The sequence below is a fragment of the Leptopilina heterotoma genome, unplaced genomic scaffold (genome assembly GCF_015476425.1).
Source record: "Leptopilina heterotoma isolate Lh14 unplaced genomic scaffold, ASM1547642v1 Lhet_361, whole genome shotgun sequence".
Taxonomy (NCBI): Eukaryota; Metazoa; Arthropoda; class Insecta; order Hymenoptera; family Figitidae; genus Leptopilina; species Leptopilina heterotoma.
Genome location: NW_025111042.1, coordinates 434223 through 457432, shown reverse-complemented (window position 1 = coordinate 457432; position 23210 = coordinate 434223). Strand labels below are relative to the sequence as shown.

Genomic DNA, 23210 nt, shown 5'->3' with positions numbered 1-23210 from the left:
TATTACAAAATTATTGGAAATAATGATTTTTTAAAAGGAATTTCATTAAAATTTTTGAATTTACATTAAAATTCTTGAAAATAATCGAATTTAATTAATATTTTGATAAATAATTGTATTCTTTTGAGAAATTTTATTAAATTTGTAGTGAAAATAATTGAATTGCTCTAAAGAATTTTATTATTCATGAACATAGTGAAATTCTTGTGACAAATTTTATTAAAATTTTTGAATAATAAAAGAAAGCGTCCACAATTAAATTTAACAATTTTATTTTTCCGAACAGTTTAGATATTATTATTACTTATTCTTACATTTAATGTAAATGATTACAAACTTTGTCTTCAATAAGAATTCTTAAACTCCAAATTAGAAAACTATTTGCAAACTTAATTTATCTTTGTGTACTTTAGAAATCACAAATACTGATGAAATTAATAATTTAACACGATAATTATATTATCATATTACTTTGTCAGAAAAAATATCTATTTATAAAAATTACAAAAATAAAAAAACTTATATCCTTAGTATGAAAACAAACTTTTGAATTTATCAAAAATAAATGTATAGTTAACTTTAAAAGTCAACTTTAATTCATTTTATATTTACTATTTAAAAATATTTTTCAAGTAATTGCTAATTTTTTTGAAGTGTTTGATTCTTTTTAGATTCCTAGGATTAAATGTTCTATTGCATTTTTTTCTGGTGGTATTTATAAAAGTATTAAGAATTAAGTTCCTTCGACGAATTGATCAACAATGTCATCGTCAGTATCATTATTTGGTGAAATGCAAATTGTCGATGTTGTTGAAGTTGAAGTTCCATCGTTTAGAATTTCCTTTTTGAGTTCGTAATTTAATTTTTCAGATGTTGGACGATAAATTTCTGAAAATAGAAAAAAAAAACAATTATTTTTATAATTTTAAAAATATTTTCTCAATAGAATAATTTTTTTTCTCTTTGAAAAAAGACGGTTTTTTTTTAAATTTTGTTTTAAAAATAAAACAAATTTTGTTAATAAAATAAAATAATAATAATAAAAAAAAAGAATAACTTCATTTTTAAATAAACATTTAATCATTATTATTTTTCCATCATTGGAATTAAAATTTTTCAAAACAGTCAAAATTCAAACCTCTTTGAAATTCAACAACTTAACAACTTAAATTATTATTATTTTCTAGAATTTTTAACTAAAATTCTCCTTTAAATCAATTATTTCAAAAATTGCAATTATTAGTAGTTTCTCAAAAATTTAATTATTATCTGAAACTAACTGAAATTAATATTTAAATAAATTTTTGTTTAAAAATTCTACGAGAATTCAATTATTTAAATAATACAAACATCATATGAACAAATTTTTAAATAATTGAATCCTTTCGACTAATTTTTAAAAAATTTTTAAGAATAATTACATTTTTCGAGGATTTGATTAAAATATTGTATTAAAAATAATTTAATTTTTCCGAAGAATTTTTTAATTCATGAAAATAATTGAATTCTTGTGAAAACTTTATTATTTCTGAAATTAATTAAATTTCAGAAAAGAATTTTATTATTTATGAAGATAATTAAATTTTTGCAATGAAGTAAGTTAAAATTTTTGAAAACAATAGAATTTTTCAAAAGTAATTTTATAAAAGTTTTATGAAAATTGTAAATAATTGAATTTTTGCCAAGAATTTTATTAAATTCTTGGAAAATAATTGAATTTCTGAGAACAATTTTAATATTTATGATAATAATTGAATGTTTGTTAAGAACTTTATCCAAATTTAAATAATTGAATTGTTTTGGGAAATTTTATTAAAATAGTTGATTATTGAAAATCATAAAATTAAGAAAATTTTTGCAAATAATTGAATTTTATTACTTTTTAAAATAATTGAATTCTAGTGAGCAATTTTATTATTTATGAAACTAATTGAATGTTTGCGAAGAATTTTTTTCAAATTTAAATAATTGAATTTTTTTGGGAAATTTTATTAAAATAGTTGTTTATTGAAAATCATTAAATTTAGAAAAATTTTTGATAATAATTAAAATTTTGCCAAGAATTTTACTAAAATTTTTGCAAATAATTGAATTTTAATATACTTTTGAAAATAATTGAATTTTGCAATGAATTTTATTAAAATTTCTGAGAATAATTGAATTATTGCGAAGAATTTTATAAAAAAGTTTTAAACAATTGATTTTTTTTCGAAAAATGTGATATAATAATTGCAAACTCTATTTTGAAAAATAAAATTCCTGTTAAATTTTTCTTTTTTTGGAAAATAATTTAATCTTTATGAAGAATTTTATCAAAATTTTTATTTAATAATTGATTTCTTTTGGAAAGTTTTATTAAAATAGTAGAATATCGAAAATCATTGAATTAAGAAAAATTTTTGAAAATAATTGAATTACTGCAAATAATTTAATTACAAATTTTAAAACATTTGATTTCTTTTGGAAAAAATGATAATTCCATTTGAATTTCAGTGAAATATTTATTCTTTGGAAAATAATTCAACGTTCGTGTAGAATTTAATCAACATATTTTTTGTTTAATAATTGAATTCATTCTGAAAATTTTATTAAAATAATAAAATATTGAAAATCAATTAATTAAAAAAATGTTTTGAAAATAATTAAAATTTTGCCATAAATTTGTATTAAAATTTTTGAAAATAATTGAATTTTATTACTTTTGAAAATAATTGAATTCTTGTGATGAATATTGCAATTTTTGAAAATAATTGAATTTCTGGAAATAATTTTGATAATTATTAAAATAGTTGAATTCTTTAAAAAAATTGAGTTAAAATTTTTAAAATTCAAACTAATTTCAACAGAATTCAAAATTCTGAATAAGAATTTATTCACAGAGAATTTATTCATACCTTCTTCAATATCGGTCGATGAACTGTCCACGTCCCTGACTGATAGATCAATTTTTTCCGTCGTACTCGAAATATTGTCATCTGAAAATTTCGGCGAATTTACTCTCGAATTTGAATTCGAATTTGAATTAGATTTCGAATTTTTCTTTTCCAACGTTGAAGAATAATTAATTTCACTCAATTTTATTTTCTTCTTCTTCTTCTCCTCCTCATCCTCACTAGACGAACTTTGTTCCACTTCGATAATAAATTTCTCATTCTCCAATTTTCCATCACCATCTCGATTTTCTCTATTTTCCAAAATCTTTTTAACACTTTTTGTTGGCATTTTCGGCGAGAGATGATAATTAAAAATATCCAATTTTGTTTGCTTCAGTCGTAATTTTGTTTTCAAATTCGCCGGCGAAAGATGAAAATTCAAGGCATCGAGATTTTCGCCAGTGTTGATTTTCAATTTCTTCTCTGGATTTTCCATTTTTTTCTCTGCCGCTTTCTCCATTTTGGCGGGCGAGAGATGAAAGTGCAAAGTCTCTAAATTTTTCTGTAAAATCGAATTTCTCGAAAATTCGTTTTCTGATTTCGTGATACGAATTTTCAGTGGTTCGATTTCCTCCTCGTCTGATGAAGACTCTGAATTTTCCGGCTGAATTTTCAATATTGGACAGGAAAGTTGTCGGGGACTTTCTTTTCGTTCCTCCAATGGTTGGGATGACTGAATTTTCAATATTGGAGGAGAATTGTCTCTTTTTGGGATTTTTTTTCTCTCCTCTAATTTTCGTTCTCGAATTTTCTTTGGGTCGTGATTTTCCCTCTTCTCTGGGGAGTTGCGATTTTTTTCCGTTTCTATCGAATTTTCCGAAAATTCCGTATTTTCCACTTGAAAAGAAAAAGTGTTCTCTGGAGAAATTTCCGAATTCTCAACTCGTGAAATTTCCCTGAAAGTCGAGCAGGAGGGATTTTTTAATTGCAAAAATTCGGTTAATTCCCCAAAGGGATTTTCGGGAACTTGAGAAATTAATTCTCGATTTATTTCTAATGGGGAATTAATTTCCAAATTTGGACAATTTTCGTACATTAAATTCTCCGAGTCTTCGATTGGACAGAAACCCAATGATTCCTTATAGTCGTCAATAAAATTCTTCACTGTCGATGAATTTTTCGTCTCCATACACTCTTGATAGGATTTTCTCTCTTTTAAGAAATTTTCCGTCTCTGTAATTGTTGTCAAATTTTCTTCAACTTCTTCTTGATCCTCATATGTTTCGTTCTCCTGGAAATTCTCCGGTAATTCCCGATTGAATTGCGTGGTGAAATTGAATAAATCATTTGCATTCTGTGAATTATCGTCAAAATTCATCAACTCGATAATTTTATTCGAAGCGTTGTGAATTTCCAAATTTTCCAATTCACGATTTAGAAACGATTCTTCGTTTACTTGAGGATATTCGTTGACTTCAGCTTCGATGAAATTGTTTTCAACCAAAAATCTCGATTTTAAGTTGAATATGAAGTCCAAATTTTCTTGAAAAGGATTTTCGAATTCAAGATCATGAGTTGGGGAGTTTTCCGCATTTTCTATTGAATTCATTTCTGATATTTCGGGAGGATTTTCACTTTTCGTGTCAATTTTTGTTTTTTCAATTTTTTCAATTGGGAAATTTTCCAATTGTTTCGTTTTCGTAATTGAATTTGAATCCGAACTCACGGATGTCGTGCGATATTTCCGAAGACGAAGTTTCATTGGTTGTGAATCGTCGATAAACCAAATATCGTCGGTGATTGTCGATGGGATTGTCAGGGGTTTTAAATTTATTTTTTGCTGCAATTTCGTCGATGTGGAATTTAATTTCGAATTGTGGCGGGGAAATTTATTGAAAGACTCCTCGGATGTATCGGAATAGTCGGATTCTGTTAATTCTCGATAGCTCGCTCTCGTTCGACAGGAGCGTCGTGATCTTTGACTGCAATTCAACGGCGATAAATTCGAATTTATAATCGAATTACTTTTGCTCGAAGGTGAAAAATTTCTAGATAAATTCGAATTTATCATCGAATTACTTTTGCTCGAAGGTGAAAAATTTCTAGATAAATTCGAATTTATCATCGAATTACTTTTGCTCGAAGGTGAAAAATTTCTAGATAAATTCGAATTTATCATCGAATTATTTTTGCTCGAAGATGAAAAATTTCTAGATAAATTCGAATTATTTTTGCTCAAAGATGAAAAATTTCTCGACAAATTCTCCGATTTTCGAGCGAAATATTTTGCGACATCCAATCTCTCGAGTCGAACATACAATTCACGTCCTCCCAATAATTCTTTGTAGGATTTTTTCGTTTTCGTGGAAATACTTTCTAGACGTTCCAAACTAACTGTGAGGGGTTTCATTTTAATTTGCCAGTATTTGAAACGATTCACATGATTATCGTCCGTTGAGGTGATTTCCGATTTCACTGACATCGACATATTGTCCTCGAGTTCACTTGATGTTTCGGTGTCACTTAAATTTGGATTTCGGAAACGTTTTAGAAAATTGTGACAATTTTTCTTCTTTCTCGATATTCTCTTTTCGTTTGGACTTGAATCACTTGTGTCATCGCTGAGTCGTGTATTTTCCAGACCATTTGGATCGATTTTATTGATAAAATTATAATTTGGATCATAATTAACGGTTCTTGTTCCGTACATATCGTAAATACGTTTTACGGGTGTTAATTGTATTTTTTTTGTTTCCTTCTTAATTTTTCTGGGTCGACCACGTTTTTTTGGTTGTACCTTGACGAGATCGTTGTCTGTTATTTGCTTGAGACGTGGGGCGTCAAATTTTGAGGCAAGACTATAACGTGATGATTCGTCACAACTGCCAGACGCGTCATTATTGTCTTGTGCGAGGCAAACGCTACAATTACAACTCTCGTCGGATAATGAACGATCGTTGATAGATTCGCAGAATTTCTCCTCATTCATTTCATTTAGATCCAAACGATTCAATTGATTCAGTGTCAATTGATTTGTAATTGATTGATTTAAATTCAATTGATTTAGTTGCAATTGATTTTCGTGTGTCAGTGAATTGATATTGAATTGATCGAGTGTTAAATTTTCTAAATTCAAATGATCAGTTTGATCGGAAGTTGAACTTGAGAATCGCATTCGTTTTGAGGAATTCTCCGAGACGAGATCAAATTCAAGAAAATCGTTGATTGGCAAATATTGTGAATAATCGGATAATTCGTCATTATCGCTGAGACGTCGTTTTCGTGTTTTTCTTAAATCCCTCGAACCACTGTAATAAAGTTTTGTGCCAATTTGAAGGGCATTTTCATTTAATTCCTTTTCTTTTCGGAGCCGATAATTTTCATTGTCCCGATATTCTTCATTGTCGTCGTCCTCATAAAAATCCTCATCGTCCAAATCGGAAACAAAGGCCAAAAATTTCTCATCATCATTCTCGTCCTCCTCCTCGTCTCTATTAATTGGTACCTAATAACAATTTTAACAAAAATTACAACAACAATTTTGACAAAAAAATGTAAATATTTTTTAATAACAGAATTGAAAAACATTGTTTAATAAAGTTAATAATAATTTTTATTATTATTATTTAGTAATAATTTTTTCCTACCGCGTACGGATTGTAAAATGGAAGATCCACATAATCGGGAACTGGTCTCTTCCAAGTTTTCGAATGCGTTCGCATATTGTAATAATAATTGACATTTGGATCCTTTTTCGAGACGCATTCGATCCAATTGAAATTGTCGTGAGTTTCTCCGAATCTAAAAAGAAACAATTATTATTAATTTATAATTGAAACAATAGAATTTAAAATTAATTAATTGAAATTTAGAACAAAATTATTGTCAATAATTGTAACCTAATAAATAAATTTATAAATATTTATTGAATTAAATTATTAATAACTAATCGATTAATTAAATTAATTAAAACAATTAATATTCAACTAAAAGAATAAATATTAAACTAAAATAATAAATATTAAGAAAAATATTTAAAATTACAAAAAGTAAATTATAAGAAATTATAAAAATAAAAATTATGAATTAAAATTGATTAAAAGAACAATTTTTAGCAAATTTTAATAATTATCGATAATTTAGTTTGAAAAAAATCAATTTTCAGTTAATTGTCAACTATTGAAAAACTAAATTAAAAAAAATGCTTGTAAAAAATTATATAAAAATAAAAATTTTTAGTTAAATTAATTAAAAATTTTCGTAATTTTTGGTAATTTAGTTAAAAAATGAATTTTCAATTAACTGTCAATTATTTAAAAAATAAATTATTGATGGGAAAAATAAATCATTGATTAAAAATTCAATTACTATATTAAATAAACTTTTAAATTCAGTAAAAAATTGTCAATTATTTTTAAAAAAAATTTTATTTGAATCAATTAATAAAAAGTGTAAATTATTGAATTAAATTAAAATTTATTTAATTAATAGAATGTGGAATTCAAATTAATAAATTGAGTTAAAATTAATTAATTGAATTGAAAATGAATAAAGTAATTAATTGAATTGAAATTGAATAAATTGAATTGAAAATGAATAAAGTAATTAATTGAATTGAAATTGAATAAACTACATAATAAATTGAATTGAAATTGAATAAATTAATAAAATTGAAAAATTTTGATATAATTGAAAAATTCATATTTTCCAAAAATATGAAATTTAAGAAAATGAAAATATTTTAATAAAAAGTAAACAAATTAATACCACAGAGTTGAAAATATTGTACCACATAATTAATTGGAAAAGTTTTCAAAGATTTTAAATGAAACAAAAAATACAAAACAACTGTTTAAATTTTGAGGTTAAACGTTCGAAATATGTCAAAATTTATAAAGAAAATTACCAAAAAGCATAAAAGAAAATAAAAGAGAGAATTTAACGAAAGAAAAAATAAATATCAAAATCATAAGTCGTAGAAAATTAAACATAACCTCTCAGCAATCATGTATTAAAAAAAGTATTTCCAATTAATTATGAATGAAGTATAAAAAACACAAAAATAAAAAAAAATTCTCAATTTACTTCAAATATTATTAAAAATTAATACAAAATAAACTTACGATTTTGGCCGGCATGTTCTACCGACAGCATTTCGAGGATTTACATTCACGATTGAATTCACCATATTTTTTTTTCCTTCTTATCCACGTGTTTTATCAATTAAACTTAAAACCAAAACTATCGTAATTATTTCATAGAAATGTGAAATTTTCTATTAAACATTTCATTTTAATAACTTTTCAGTCAATAATTTCAGTTGATAATAAACACACAAATTAAGAGTTTTCCTATTTACTTATTGTATTATATCTCTTATTTTCTCTCAATCGAAAAATTTTTTTTAACTAGAGCAGACGACGAAATAGAACGAAAAACACACGACATCGTGCGTTGATATATGAAGGTGGTTTAGAAGAAATTTTAATAGCGAGATCATATATAGAGATTAAATTCTTGACGACGCAAAAATATAAACACACTTCTCTCTTTCTTTCTTCTGCTGTTTTTCCCTTTTGACAGGGTCGAGTCATTAATTAAAAAGGCCCTCTTGTATATTTTCCCCCTCTAATTAATAATTTTTTTTTTCTCTAAATCACTAAGGAGAAAAATTATTGCAAAATTGCCCTAAATATTGTTTGTATTACTTTCACTGAGAGAATTATAATAAAAAGGAATTTTTTCTTGACATTTAAAAAAATTCCGCTTGCCCCTGCGCGTAGGCAATTTTTACTCTCGGTTGCTAGACCGGTTAGCGCACTAAACTTATAAATTTGGGGGAATCCCCTGGTTTTCAATTATTTACTGAATTTATTTTTGTACTCACGTTTTTTAGCAGCATCACTGGTAGTCAATTAGTCATAGTATGTAGACGTTTTCTTGTCAAAGTGATTTTAATCATTTAAATATAATTAGGCCTAAATATAATTCGTATTAAAACTTTACGCCATCTGGTGTTGACCCCGTTACGGTAGCCCTATAGTGTTTTTTTTTATAATTATGTTCAGTTTTGTGAAAATTAATCGGAAATTGTATAAATTTAATTGCTAGAAAGAAAAAGCTGAATATTGAAACAGAATTTTGACGCCAAGAATGTAACCTCAAGATTTTAGTGCGAAACGGTGCGAAACAAAGAAGTACATTGGTAAAAGTATATTTAAAGGCTCAATATAAACATTGTGTTAAATATTTATTTATAAAAGTAGTAAAAAAAAGTAAATTTAGTACATTTTCTATTATGATATGAAGTATTTGAGGGAATTTTGTTTTGTTACGTTGGTAGTATTTTGGTTTTCTCTTTTTTATCTTGGGTTGGCACGCCTGCCATTCCTAACCTCATGTACTAATTGCAAATGGCGTCACCAAAAGTAGAAGGAACGTCGCATTGTCAAATTTTAATCTGAATAATATTTGCATTATTAATGTCGAATCAATTCATTTTTTTTGCTAATTAAGTGCAGTAATACTTAAATTATCCATAAATCATAATAGTTTATTGGCAGCTAAAAAGTAAATTAGTATATTTTGTCAAAACTTTGGCGTCAAGAATGGTCAAGAATATATGTATCGTCAAAATTTTAGTGTTGGAATTTGGAAATCAAGGAGCACGGAGAGTACACAGTAAAGGTAAAAGTTTATTTAAAGATTTAATAACAAAAAATTTCAATTTATTTTTTATCACTATAAACATTTATTAATAGAAAATCATGAAAATAAATGTCTTGTATATAAATTATCCGTAAGGCAATTGTTTTGTTGATAGTTTTTGTTTTTTTGTCTTGGGTTTGCATTCTTGCTGATTTTTTTTTATTCTTGCAATTGTCGTTTGAAATTGAATTTATTATTTTCAGCAAATGAATCGGTATTAATTATTAATTAATGTCATTTATTACTATAGTAATAAATGACAAATTAATATTGAAAAATAATAACTACTTTGTAGTAATAACAACAAGTAATAATAATAAATATGTAGTAATAAAATCGAATCTTATTAAGAAATCTAAATTAAAATACATAGAAACATAACCTCAAAATGTCAAAAAATTTTACCGCACCTGAATTCAATAATTATTTACAGATTTTTCAAAATTAATATAGTTAGGGTTTTTATTACAAAATAATTAAAGAGAAACGGTATCAACGCAAAAACAAATAAATAATAATAATAATAATTGATAATTAATTATAATTATAATTGCATAATTACCTAGAAATTAAAATGAATAAATATTACAAAGTAATAAATCTTAAATAATAATAATTAAAATAGAAATATTACTAACAAAAAAACTAGTAATGGTAAAAATAATAATAATATAATAAATTAATAAATAAAAAAATAAAAAAAAAATAATTAGAAAAAATGCTAAATTTATAAGCGCGAAATTTGAATAACGGTAGAAAAAAAGAAGTTATTAAATTTCCACTAAATTGAAAATGACTTATTATAAAATCGTAATTAGAATAATTCTGTGAATTTGAATTGAAAATTTCACATTGGATAATGTATAATTTCTAGACTCGTGCGAGTGCGCATCATTGTGTTTAATATAGATATATGTATATATTTTAAAAGCTCGTGGAAACGTGAGAATCTGAGAAATGAATTAAAATATTCTAAGAGATAGGGACTATATATACGTTGAATTATATAAGGAAAAAAAGGAGAAAAAAAATTTTAAAAGGGCAGATAAAATTCAACAAAAGGAGTATAGGTTTTATCATGATATGAGAATTTGTTAACGGTAGTAAAACTCTCTCGGGGGAGTAATCGTTTCTAATTAGCATAATTCGTTAATTTGCTTTGTAAATTAGGATGACTCTATAAATATATGCACTCCGCGGAAGTCAGGCGCAAGTTTTGCCGTGCGTAGAATATTTCCGCTCCCTCTAAACTTGATGGTTGCAATTGAGAGCAGATTCCAATCGTTTTTTTGAAATTTGCAAGTGAAGAAAGAAATTTTTTTCTATTTTTTTAGATATTTTTGAAAATAGGAAAAAATTTGAGCTAAATAAATAAATTTATAATAAATAATAAGAAAGTAATATAATAATAATAATATTTAATAATAATAATAATATTATTATTATTAAATATTATTATTATTATTAATATTAATAATAATAATAATATATATTTACAACCTAAAATTGAAATAAAAATTATTTTTCAAAAATGTCAATAAAACATAAGGTTAAAAAAATAACTTTATACCAATTTTCCTGTGATTTATGAGAAAGTTATTAAAACACTTTACCAATAAATGTGTGAAAGAAAAAAACAACAATTCGAAAAATTGTGGTTGGAATCATAAAAAAAATAATTATGAAATCGTAAAATTGAACCTTAAAATCGAGAAGCTTCAAACGTCGTTACTTCCCAATATTATTATTATTTCTCAACTTTTGGTCATAAAAGTGAAACCTTGCATCATAAATGATTTATTGTAACGCTCCTCTTTTCTTTATATTTTATATATATTACTTAATAACTCAATAACTCTATTGTAATAAACCTTTCGTCCGTTCAATCGTTAAACATACTGTTTTTTTTTATTTTAATATATATCAAGAGAGACATATACAAAATTTTAAATCACAAAAATTCCTTTTTTATTTTTACAATGTTATATAAATTTTTCAAAAATTGAGACAAAATTATTTTCTGTAACAAAATTTTTCAATTACTTAATTTATTTTTTGATTTGATATTAAACGGTATTAAATAAATATTTTTACTGGAATCAAAAGTATAATTTTTATTTAAATCAATTTAAACTAAATTAATTTTTCTTCTTAAATGTTTAAAATTTTAAAATTAAGTAATTTAATTTACTGATTTACTTAAAAATTTCAATTATTTTTAAAAATCTTATAAAACTTCTCCAAGAAAAATCATTTATTTAAAAAAATAATTGAATTTTTTACAGGAGTTCAATTATTTAAAAAACTTTTAATAAAATCCAATTGAAGAATTCGATTATTTTTAAAAATAATAAAATTTTCGATGGAAATCAATTATTTTAAATATACAATTTTAATAAAATTCTTCTCAAAAATTTACTTATTTTTTAAAATTTTGCAAAAATTCAGTTATTTGTAGAAATAATATATTTTTTCGCAGGGATTTAATTATTTAAAATTTTTTTAATAAAATTGTATTGAAAATAATTTAATTCTTTCTTTAATAATTTTTTTTGAAAATTTTGAAAATAATTGAATTGTTTTGAAGAATTTATTTCAATTTTCTTAAAAATAATAAATCTTTCTTTAATAATTTTTATTCAAAATTTTGAAAATAATTGAATTGTTTTGAAGAATTTATTTCAATTTTCTTAAAAATAATTCCAGCTGTTAGAAAATTTTATTATTTATTTATATTATATTGAGATACAATTATTTAATATATTATATAATAATAAAAATATAGCTGTAGCATTGACGCGTAGTTATTCGACAAGTTTCATTTCAGCTTGTGACACTTGAGAGTATTTAAGATTTGAGAGTCCCATGCGAGCGTAGCATAGTGGTTAGCGTACGGGCGGGTGGAGACGCTGGCTATCAAAAAATTTTTTTAAAAATTCTTTTTGTACCAATCTAAAAAAACATTAATCTTTTTTTAATTTGCGACCAAAAAATAACAATTTGGTCTAAAATTGTTCAAATTATGAATTTTTTTTCATTTTTTTTCCAATTTATTACGAATTACGAATACAAATTTAAAAAAAAAAATTAAAAAATGACTGTACAAAATTGCAACCTCCACGCAACACATTCTGGGGTAATGAATTTGTTCATCAGCTAATCGCAGGGATAGAAGTAACTTATGCAAACTAAAATTAATATCAAAACTTTAAAAAAAGCACTAAAAAAATTCAAAACTCAAACAGTTTTCTAACAAATTTTTTTTTCTTAATAGAAAATAAAAAAGAATTTTTGCCTTTTAAAATGCAACAATTGCAAATTTTTATTTTATTAAATTTTTAATAGACAGCGTCCTCACCCGCCCGTATCAAAAAACCAAAAATTAGAAAAAAGATCAAAAAAAATAATAACTGCAACATTTTTTGACTAATTTTTTTGCTTCTTGGTTGCAAATTAAAGAGGGATTAATGCTTCTTGTCATTGGACCAATAAGAATATTTTCAAAGCATTTTTGATAGCTAGCGTCCCCACCCGCCCGTATCAGAAAAACGAAAATTGGAATAAAAGTTCAAAAAAAATTCATAACTCGATCAATTTTCGACCAAATTCTTGTTTCTTGGTCGCAAATTAAAGAGGGATTAATGCTTCTTTTCATTGGACCAATAAGAATTTTTTAAAAAAATTTTTGATAGCCAGCGTCCCCACCCGCCCGTATCAGAAAAATGAAAATTGAAAAAAAATCGGAAAAAAATTCATAACTCGAATAATTTTTGACCAAATTCTTGTTTCTTGGTCGCAAATTAAAGAAGGATTAATGCTTCTTGTCATTGGACCAATAAGAATATTGTAAAAAAAATTTTGATAGCTAGCGTCCCCACCCGCCCGTATCAGAAAAACGAAAATATCGAAATATGTCCGAAAAAAATTTATAACTCGAACAATTTTCGACCAAATTCTTGTTTCTTGGTCGCAAATTAAAGAGGGATTAATGCTTTTTGTCATTGGACCAATAAGAATATTTTTAAAGCATTTTTGATAGCTAGCGTCCCCACCCGCCCGTATCAGAAAAACGAAAATATCGAAATATGTCCGAAAAAAATTTATAACTCGAACAATTTTCGACCAAATTCTTGTTTCTTGGTCGCAAATTAAAGAAGGATTAATGCTTTTTGTCATTGGACCAATAAGAATATTTTTAAAGCATTTTTGATAGCTAGCGTCCCCACCCGCCCGTATCAGAAAAACGAAAATATCGAAGTATGTCCGAAAAAAATTTATAACTCGAACAATTTTTGACCAAATTCTTGTTTCTTGGTCGCAAATTAAAGAGGGATTAATGCTTCTTGTCATTGGACCAATAAGAATATTTTTAAAGCATTTTTGATAGCTAGCGTCCCCACCCGCCCGTATCAGAAAAACGAAAATATCGAAATATGTCCGAAAAAAATTTATAACTCGAACAATTTTCGACCAAATTCTTGTTTCTTGGTCGCAAATTAAAGAGGGATTAATGCTTCTTGTCATTGGACCAATAAGAATATTTTTAAAGCATTTTTGATAGCTAGCGTCCCCACCCGCCCGTATCAGAAAAACGAAAATATCGAAATATGTTTGAAAAAAATTTATAACTCGAACAATTTTCGACCAAATTCTTGTTTCTTGGTCGCAAATTAAAGAGGGATTAATGCTTCTTGTCATTGGACCAATAAGAATATTTTTAAAGCATTTTTGATAGCTAGCGTCCCCACCCGCCCGTATCAGAAAAACGAAAATTGGAATAAAAGTTCAAAAAAAATTCATAACTCGAACAATTTTCGACCAAATTCTTGTTTCTTTGTCGCAAATTAAAGAAGGATTAATGCTTTTTGTCATTGGACCAATAAGAATTTTTTAAAAAAATTTTTGATAGCCAGCGTCCCCACCCGCCCGTATCAGAAAAATGAAAATATCGAAATATGTCCGAAAAAAATTTATAACTCGAACAATTTTCGACCAAATTCTTGTTTCTTGGTCGCAAATTAAAGAGGGATTAATGCTTTTTGTCATTGGACCAATAAGAATATTTTTAAAGCATTTTTGATAGCTAGCGTCCCCACCCGCCCGTATCAGAAAAACGGACCAAATTCTTGTTTCTTGGTCGCAAATTAAAGAAGGATTAATGCTTTTTGTCATTGGACCAATAAGAATTTTTTAAAAAAATTTTTGATAGCCAGCGTCCCCACCCGCCCGTATCAGAAAATCGAAAATATCGAAATATGTCCGAAAAAAATTTATAACTCGAACAATTTTCGACCAAATTCTTGTTTCTTGGTCGCAAATTAAAGAGGGATTAATGCTTTTTGTCATTGGACCAATAAGAATATTTTTAAAACATTTTTGATAGCTAGCGTCCCCACCCGCCCGTATCAGAAAAACGAAAATTGGAATAAAAGTTCAAAAAAAATTCATAACTCGAACAATTTTCGACCAAATTCTTGTTTCTTGGTCGCAAATTAAAGAGGGATTAATGCTTCTTGTCATTGGACCAATAAGAATATTTTTAAAGCATTTTTGATAGCTAGCGTCCCCACCCGCCCGTATCAGAAAAACGAAAATTGGAATAAAAGTTCAAAAAAAATTAATAACTCGAACAATTTTCAACCAAATTCTTGTTTCTTGGTCGCAAATTAAAGAGGGATTAATGCTTCTTGTCATTGGACCAATAAGAATATTTTTAAAGCATTTTTGATAGCTAGCGTCCCCACCCGCCCGTATCAGAAAAACGAAAATTGGAATAAAAGTTCAAAAAAAATTCATAACTCGAACAATTTTCGACCAAATTCTTGTTTCTTGGTCGCAAATTAAAGAGGGATTAATGCTTTTTGTCATTGGACCAATAAGAATATTTTTAAAGCATTTTTGATAGCTAGCGTCCCCACCCGCCCGTATCAGAAAAACGAAAATATCGAAATATGTCCGAAAAAAATTTATAACTCGAACAATTTTCGACCAAATTCTTGTTTCTTGGTCGCAAATTAAAGAGGGATTAATGCTTCTTGTCATTGGACCAATAAGAATATTTTTAAAGCATTTTTGATAGCTAGCGTCCCCACCCGCCCGTATCAGAAAAACGAAAATATCGAAATATGTCCGAAAAAAATTTATAACTCGAACAATTTTCGACCAAATTCTTGTTTCTTGGTCGCAAATTAAAGAAGGATTAATGCTTTTTGTCATTGGACCAATAAGAATATTTTTAAAGCATTTTTGATAGCTAGCGTCGCCACCCGCCCGTATCAGAAAAACGAAAATTGGAATAAAAGTTCAAAAAAAATTCATAACTCGAACAATTTTCGACCAAATTCTTGTTTCTTTGTCGCAAATTAAAGAGGGATTAATGCTTTTTGTCATTGGACCAATAACAATATTTTTAAAGCATTTTTGATAGCTAGCGTCCCCACCCGCCCGTATCAGAAAAACGAAAATTGGAATAAAAGTTCAAAAAAAATTCATAACTCGAACAATTTTCGACCAAATTCTTGTTTCTTGGTCGCAAATTAAAGAGGGATTAATGCTTTTTGTCATTGGACCAATAAGAATATTTTTAAAGCATTTTTGATAGCTAGCGTCCCCACCCGCCCGTATCAGAAAAACAAAAATATCGAAATATGTCCGAAAAAAATTTATAACTCGAACAATTTTCGACCAAATTCTTGTTTCTTGGTCGCAAATTAAAGAGGGATTAATGCTTCTTGTCATTGGACCAATAAGAATATTTTTAAAGCATTTTTGATAGCTAGCGTCCCCACCCGCCCGTATCAGAAAAACGAAAATTGGAATAAAAGTTCAAAAAAAATTCATAACTCGAACAATTTTCGACCAAATTCTTGTTTCTTGGTCGCAAATTAAAGAGGGATTAATGCTTTTTGTCATTGGACCAATAAGAATATTTTTAAAGCATTTTTGATAGCTAGCGTCCCCACCCGCCCGTATCAGAAAAACAAAAATATCGAAATATGTCCGAAAAAAATTTATAACTCGAACAATTTTCGACCAAATTCTTGTTTCTTGGTCGCAAATTAAAGAGGGATTAATGCTTCTTGTCATTGGACCAATAAGAATATTTTTAAAGCATTTTTGATAGCTAGCGTCCCCACCCGCCCGTATCAGAAAAACGAAAATATCGAAATATGTCCGAAAAAAATTTATAACTCGAACAATTTTCGACCAAATTCTTGTTTCTTGGTCGCAAATTAAAGAGGGATTAATGCTTCTTGTCATTGGACCAATAAGAATATTTTTAAAGCATTTTTGATAGCTAGCGTCGCCACCCGCCCGTATCAGAAAAACGAAAATTGGAATAAAAGTTCAAAAAAAATTCATAACTCGAACAATTTTCGACCAAATTCTTGTTTCTTTGTCGCAAATTAAAGAAGGATTAATGCTTTTTGTCATTGGACCAATAAGAATATTTTTAAAGCATTTTTGATAGCTAGCGTCCCCACCCGCCCGTATCAGAAAAACGAAAATTGGAATAAAAGTTCAAAAAAAATTCATAACTCGAACAATTTTCGACCAAATTCTTGTTTCTTTGTCGCAAATTAAAGAAGGATTAATGCTTTTTGTCATTGGACCAATAAGAATATTTTTAAAGCATTTTTGATAGCTAGCGTCGCCACCCGCCCGTATCAGAAAAACGAAAATTGGAATAAAAGTTCAAAAAAAATTCATAACTCGAACAATTTTCGACCAAATTCTTGTTTCTTGGTCGCAAATTAAAGAGGGATTAATGCTTTTTGTCATTGGACCAATAAGAATATTTTTAAAGCATTTTTGATAGCTAGCGTCCCCACCCGCCCGTATCAGAAAAACAAAAATTGGAATAAAAGTTCAAAAAAAATTCATAACTCGAACAATTTTCGACCAAATTCTTGTTTCTTGGTCGCAAATTAAAGAAGGATTAATGCTTTTTGTCATTGGACCAATAAGAATATTTTTAAAGCATTTTTGATAGCTAGCGTCCCCACCCGCCCGTATCAGAAAAACGAAAATTGGAATAAAAGTTCAAAAAAAATTCATAACTCGAACAATTTTCGACCAAATTCTTGTTTCTTGGTCGCAAATTAAAGAGGGATTAATGCTTTTTGTCATTGGACCAATAAGAATATTTTTAAAACATTTTTGATAGCTAGCGTCCCCACCCGCCCGTATCAGAAAAACGAAAATATCGAAATATGTTTGAAAAAAATTTATAACTCGAACAATTTTCGACCAAATTCTTGTTTCTTGGTCGCAAATTAAAGAAGGATTAATGCTTCTTTTCATTGGACCAATAAGAATTTTTAAAAAAAATTTTTGATAGCCAGCGTCCCCACCCGCCCGTATCAGAAAAACGAAAATTGGAATAAAAGTTCAAAAAAAATTCATAACTCGAACAATTTTCGACCAAATTCTTGTTTCTTGGTCGCAAATTAAAGAGGGATTAATGCTTCTTTTCATTGGACCAATAAGAATTTTTAAAAAAAATTTTTGATAGCCAGCGTCCCCACCCGCCCGTATCAGAAAAACGAAAATTGGAATAAAAGTTCAAAAAAAATTCATAACTCGAACAATTTTCGACCAAATTCTTGTTTCTTGGTCGCAAATTAAAGAGGGATTAATGCTTTTTGTCATTGGACCAATAAGAATATTTTTAAAACATTTTTGATAGCTAGCGTCCCCACCCGCCCGTATCAGAAAAACGAAAATATCGAAATATGTCCGAAAAAAATTTATAACTCGAACAATTTTCGACCAAATTCTTGTTTCTTGGTCGCAAATTAAAGAGGGATTAATGCTTCTTGTCATTGGACCAATAAGAATATTTTTAAAGCATTTTTGATAGCTAGCGTCCCCACCCGCCCGTATCAGAAAAACGAAAATTGGAATAAAAGTTCAAAAGAAATTCATAACTCGAACAATTTTCGACCAAATTCTTGTTTCTTTGTCGCAAATTAAAGAAGGATTAATGCTTTTTGTCATTGGACCAATAAGAATTTTTTAAAAAAATTTTTGATAGCCAGCGTCACCACCCGCCCGTATCAGAAAAATGAAAATATCGAAATATGTCCGAAAAAAATTTATAACTCGAACAATTTTCGACCAAATTCTTGTTTCTTGGTTGCAAATTAAAGAGGGATTAATGCTTTTTGTCATTGGACCAATAAGAATATTTTTAAAGCATTTTTGATAGCTAGCGTCCCCACCCGCCCGTATCAGAAAAACGAAAATATCATAATATGTCCGAAAAAAATTTATAACTCGAACAATTTTCGACCAAATTCTTGTTTCTTGGTCGCAAATTAAAGAAGGATTAATGCTTTTTGTCATTGGACCAATAAGAATATTTTTAAAGCATTTTTGATAGCTAGCGTCCCCACCCGCCCGTATCAGAAAAACGAAAATTGGAATAAAAGTTCAAAAAAAATTCATAACTCGAACAATTTTCGACCAAATTCTTGTTTCTTGGTCGCAAATTAAAGAGGGATTAATGCTTTTTGTCATTGGACCAATAAGAATATTTTTAAAGCATTTTTGATAGCTAGCGTCCCCACCCGCCCGTATCAGAAAAACGAAAATATCGAAATATGTCCGAAAAAAATTTATAACTCGAACAATTTTCGACCAAATTCTTGTTTCTTGGTCGCAAATTAAAGAGGGATTAATGCTTCTTTTCATTGGACCAATAAGAATTTTTTAAAAAAAATTTTGATAGCCAGCGTCCCCACCCGCCCGTATCAGAAAAATGAAAATTGAAAAAAAATCGGAAAAAAATTCATAACTCGAATAATTTTTGACCAAATTCTTGTTTCTTGGTCGCAAATTAAAGAAGGATTAATGCTTCTTGTCATTGGACCAATAAGAATATTTTTAAAGCATTTTTGATAGCTAGCGTCCCCACCCGCCCGTATCAGAAAAACGAAAATATCGAAATATGTCCGAAAAAAATTTATAACTCGAACAATTTTCGACCAAATTCTTGTTTCTTGGTCGCAAATTAAAGAGGGATTAATGCTTTTTGTCATTGGACCAATAAGAATATTTTTAAAATATTTTTGATAGCTAGCGTCCCCTCCCGCCCGTATCAGAAAAACGAGAATTGGAATAAAAGTTCAAAAAAAATTCATAACTCGAACAATTTTTGACCAAATTCTTGTTTCTTGGTCGCAAATTAAAGAGGGATTAATGCTTCTTTTCAGTGGCCAATAAGAATATTTTTAAAGCTTTTTTGATAGCTAGCGTCCCCACCCGCCCGTATCAGAAAAACGAAAATATCGAAATATGTCCGAAAAAAATTTATAACTCGAACAATTTTCGACCAAATTCTTGTTTCTTGGTCGCAAATTAAAGAGGGATTAATGCTTCTTTTCATTGGACCAATAAGAATTTTTTAAAAAAAATTTTGATAGCCAGCGTCCCCACCCGCCCGTATCAGAAAAATGAAAATTGAAAAAAAATCGGAAAAAAATTCATAACTCGAACAATTTTCGACCAAATTCTTGTTTCTTTGTCGCAAATTAAAGAGGGATTAATGCTTCTTTTCATTGGACTAATAAGAATTTTTTAAAAAAAATTTTGATAGCCAGCGTCCCCACCCGCCCGTATCAGAAAATCGAAAATATCGAAATATGTCCGAAAAAAATTTATAACTCGAACAATTTTCGACCAAATTCTTGTTTCTTGGTCGCAAATTAAAGAGGGATTAATGCTTCTTGTCATTGCACCAATAAGAATTTTTTAAAAAAATTTTTGATAGCCAGCGTCCCCACCCGCCCGTATCAGAAAAACGAAAATTGGAATAAAAGTTAAAAAAAAATTCATAACTCGATCAATTTTCGACCAAATTCTTGTTTCTTGGTCGCAAATTAAAGAGGGATTAATGCTTCTTGTTATTGGACCAATAAGAATATGTTTAAAAAATTTTTGATAGCCAGCGGACCCACCCGCCCGTATCAGAAAAACGAAAATTGGAAAATAAATCGAAAAAAAATTCATAACTCGAACAATTTTAGACAAAATTTTTATTTCTTGGTCACAAATTAAAGGGAGATTATTGCTTTTTAAAATGTGACTATTGCATTTTTCTATAAACTGTAATAGCTAGCGTACGTTGTTTTTTGTTTTGATTGAACCGCATAGGGCCACCGCGCTACTATGTGTGTCGGCGCCTTTGGATTCTTCTGATGGCTGGCTGCCGGTGGGTCGCTAGTTTCATCGAGGCGAGTGAATTTTTAAAATTTTTAATCTGAAATCGTTTAAAAATTGATGTTTATTCTTAAAAATATAAAATTTTCTAATTTACAGAATAATAGCAATTATTAAAGTTTCGCGCGTATCATTTGCTAATAATTATAATAATCGAGATAATAATTATAATTATAACAATAATAATAATATTAGTAAAAATAATAATAATCGAAATAATAGTAATAACAACAAATTTATCCTTTGTAAGCCCGTTTATATGTATAAAAAAATAAATAATTTTTTTATTTAGTAAATATATACAGGCTTATAATAAAAAAATTATGAAAATAATAATATTAATAATAATCATAAACGTATGCTAACGTTCAAAATAAACAAAACAAATTTAAAATACAAAAAAAAGAAATAGAAATCCAAAAATTGAAAAAAACAAAAAAATACACCGAAAGAAATAGAAAAGAACCGTAAATTAGAATCGATTGAAAAGGGAAAAAAATAAAAATTTATTTATTTGACATTCGAGGAGAGTGGAAAATCTTTTTTTTTTTCTTTATTTTTCTCTCTCTCCTCAACTCCTGGAATTATATTGAATGCGACCACCTATGTATTTAAGATTTCCAATATTATATACATAGTTTGTACCTGGTTTTTACGATCAGACCTGTTTCCTCAGAAATTATCGTTTTTCGAAAGATAATCTTGTTTTTGCGTCTATTTAGAGCAATATTCTCAAGTCCCCTCCTCCACTACCTTGAACAATGGGGGGTCCATTGTTCAAGGCATGACTTTTCGAAACGAGAAATATTGTATATATATATATATGCGACTTATGCCAGCAAAAGTCAAAAGTTTCAAAATGAAATAGAAATTATAGTCCAGAGCAAAAATTTTCTTGAAATTTTGAATATTTACAACCTTGAGGTCTTGATTTTATAAACTCACGCAAAAGCGAGCGCAAAAGTATATTTTTTTGAGGGTTTTTCTTTTGTGCAAAATGATGATAATGATGAAATGGAAATTTCTTTGTTATTTTAAAAAGGTGGTTTTTTTTTCTTTCTGGTACTTTAATTTTTTGGTCACAGGGCTAAAAGAAAAAATGTGGGTATTTTTACGTGACCAATGCGCTTTTATTTATTTCGAAGGTATAAAAGTAAAAATGACATTGAAAAGAGTCATCATTATGCGAAGGGGGCGAAGGGAAATGGAATAATATAGAGACGTGAATTTTTTTTTAAAATGACTTTTTTCCTATCTTTGGAGAATTTATTTTCTTCGAGATTTTCTTTCCTCTTTTCGAAACGAGTGGGAAACATTTTATTATTCCTGATAGTAATCTCGGTTAGAAGAATTATTTCTCTCTTTGTTTTGTAATTAAAGCTGAATTTAAATTTATAGTGTAATTTAATTTTTAATTCCTTTTATCTTTTTGTTAAAAATAAAAGAAGAATTTTATTAAGTTTTAAAAGTTAGTAGGCTATATTTTGCAAATAGAAAAATAAATAAGAGATAATTTACTCAAAATTCTGTTTTTGATCCTTTTTATTAAATAATTGAATTTTTTTTAAACGGGAAAGAAAAAAGGGTAAAATTTCTGAAAAAAATTCTTTATTTGTAATAAAAGTCCGTGAAACATTTTAAATCTATTTTTTTAATTTACTTCCCATTATCATATTGAATTTGTTGGTCGGCACATGAAGAAGAGAAGCGGAAGAATAGAAAACCACATTCAATAATCCCATTACATCCTTCATTGCATCATGTTGCGTCACGTGACCTCAAAATTTTCAATTCATGTAGCGTGTTTTTTCACACATTTTAACACATCTGTGTGCGTGAGGGAGGGGCGCAAGAGAATGGAAAAAGAAGGAAAGAAAATGAGATGTAAAAAAAGGGGAAATTAAAAAAATAAAAATGAAAAGGATAAATAAAAAAGAAACTGGAAAAAGAAGAAAAGTTGAAAAAGAAGAAGAAAAGTTAAAGAAGAAAAATAAATGTCGCAGGAAATGAAGAAGACGTTCGAAAGAGAAAAGCAGAAGAAATGAAAAACAAAAACGAGAAATAAAATAGAAAATGAAGAGAAAGAAGGAAAATTTAAAAAAGATTTTAAAAAAAGAAGAAAAGTGAGAAATAAAAAAGAAAAGCGAGAAACAAAACAGAAAGAGAAGAAATAAGGAAGAAAACTAAATAAAAATGAGGAATAAAATAGAAAAAGAGAAGGAGAAGAAATGCGAGAAACAAAACAGAAGGAAAAAAATAAAATTGAGAAAAAATATAGAATAAGAAGAAAAAAGAAAAGCGATAATTAAAACAGAAAGAGAAAAAATAAAGAAGAGAAATAAAACGAAAACAAGAAATTAAAAAAGAAAAAAATATGAGTAAAATACTAAAAGTTGGAGATGAGTT

At 27.5% G+C, this 23210-nt stretch overlaps 1 protein-coding gene across 1 annotated transcript; it reads right to left on the bottom strand.

The window, feature by feature from the left end:
* Positions 1-255: 255 nt before the first annotated feature.
* Positions 256-8434, bottom strand: LOC122505628 (rho GTPase-activating protein gacU-like). Its single transcript, XM_043617371.1, has 4 exons — positions 7997-8434; positions 6521-6674; positions 2895-6378; positions 256-888 (listed from the first exon to the last, which is right to left on the bottom strand). The coding sequence occupies exons 1-4, from the start codon at positions 8059-8061 to the stop codon at positions 734-736; spliced, it is 3858 nt and encodes a 1285-aa protein (XP_043473306.1). The 5' UTR covers positions 8062-8434; the 3' UTR covers positions 256-733.
* Between the last annotated feature and the right edge of the window lie 14776 nt (positions 8435-23210).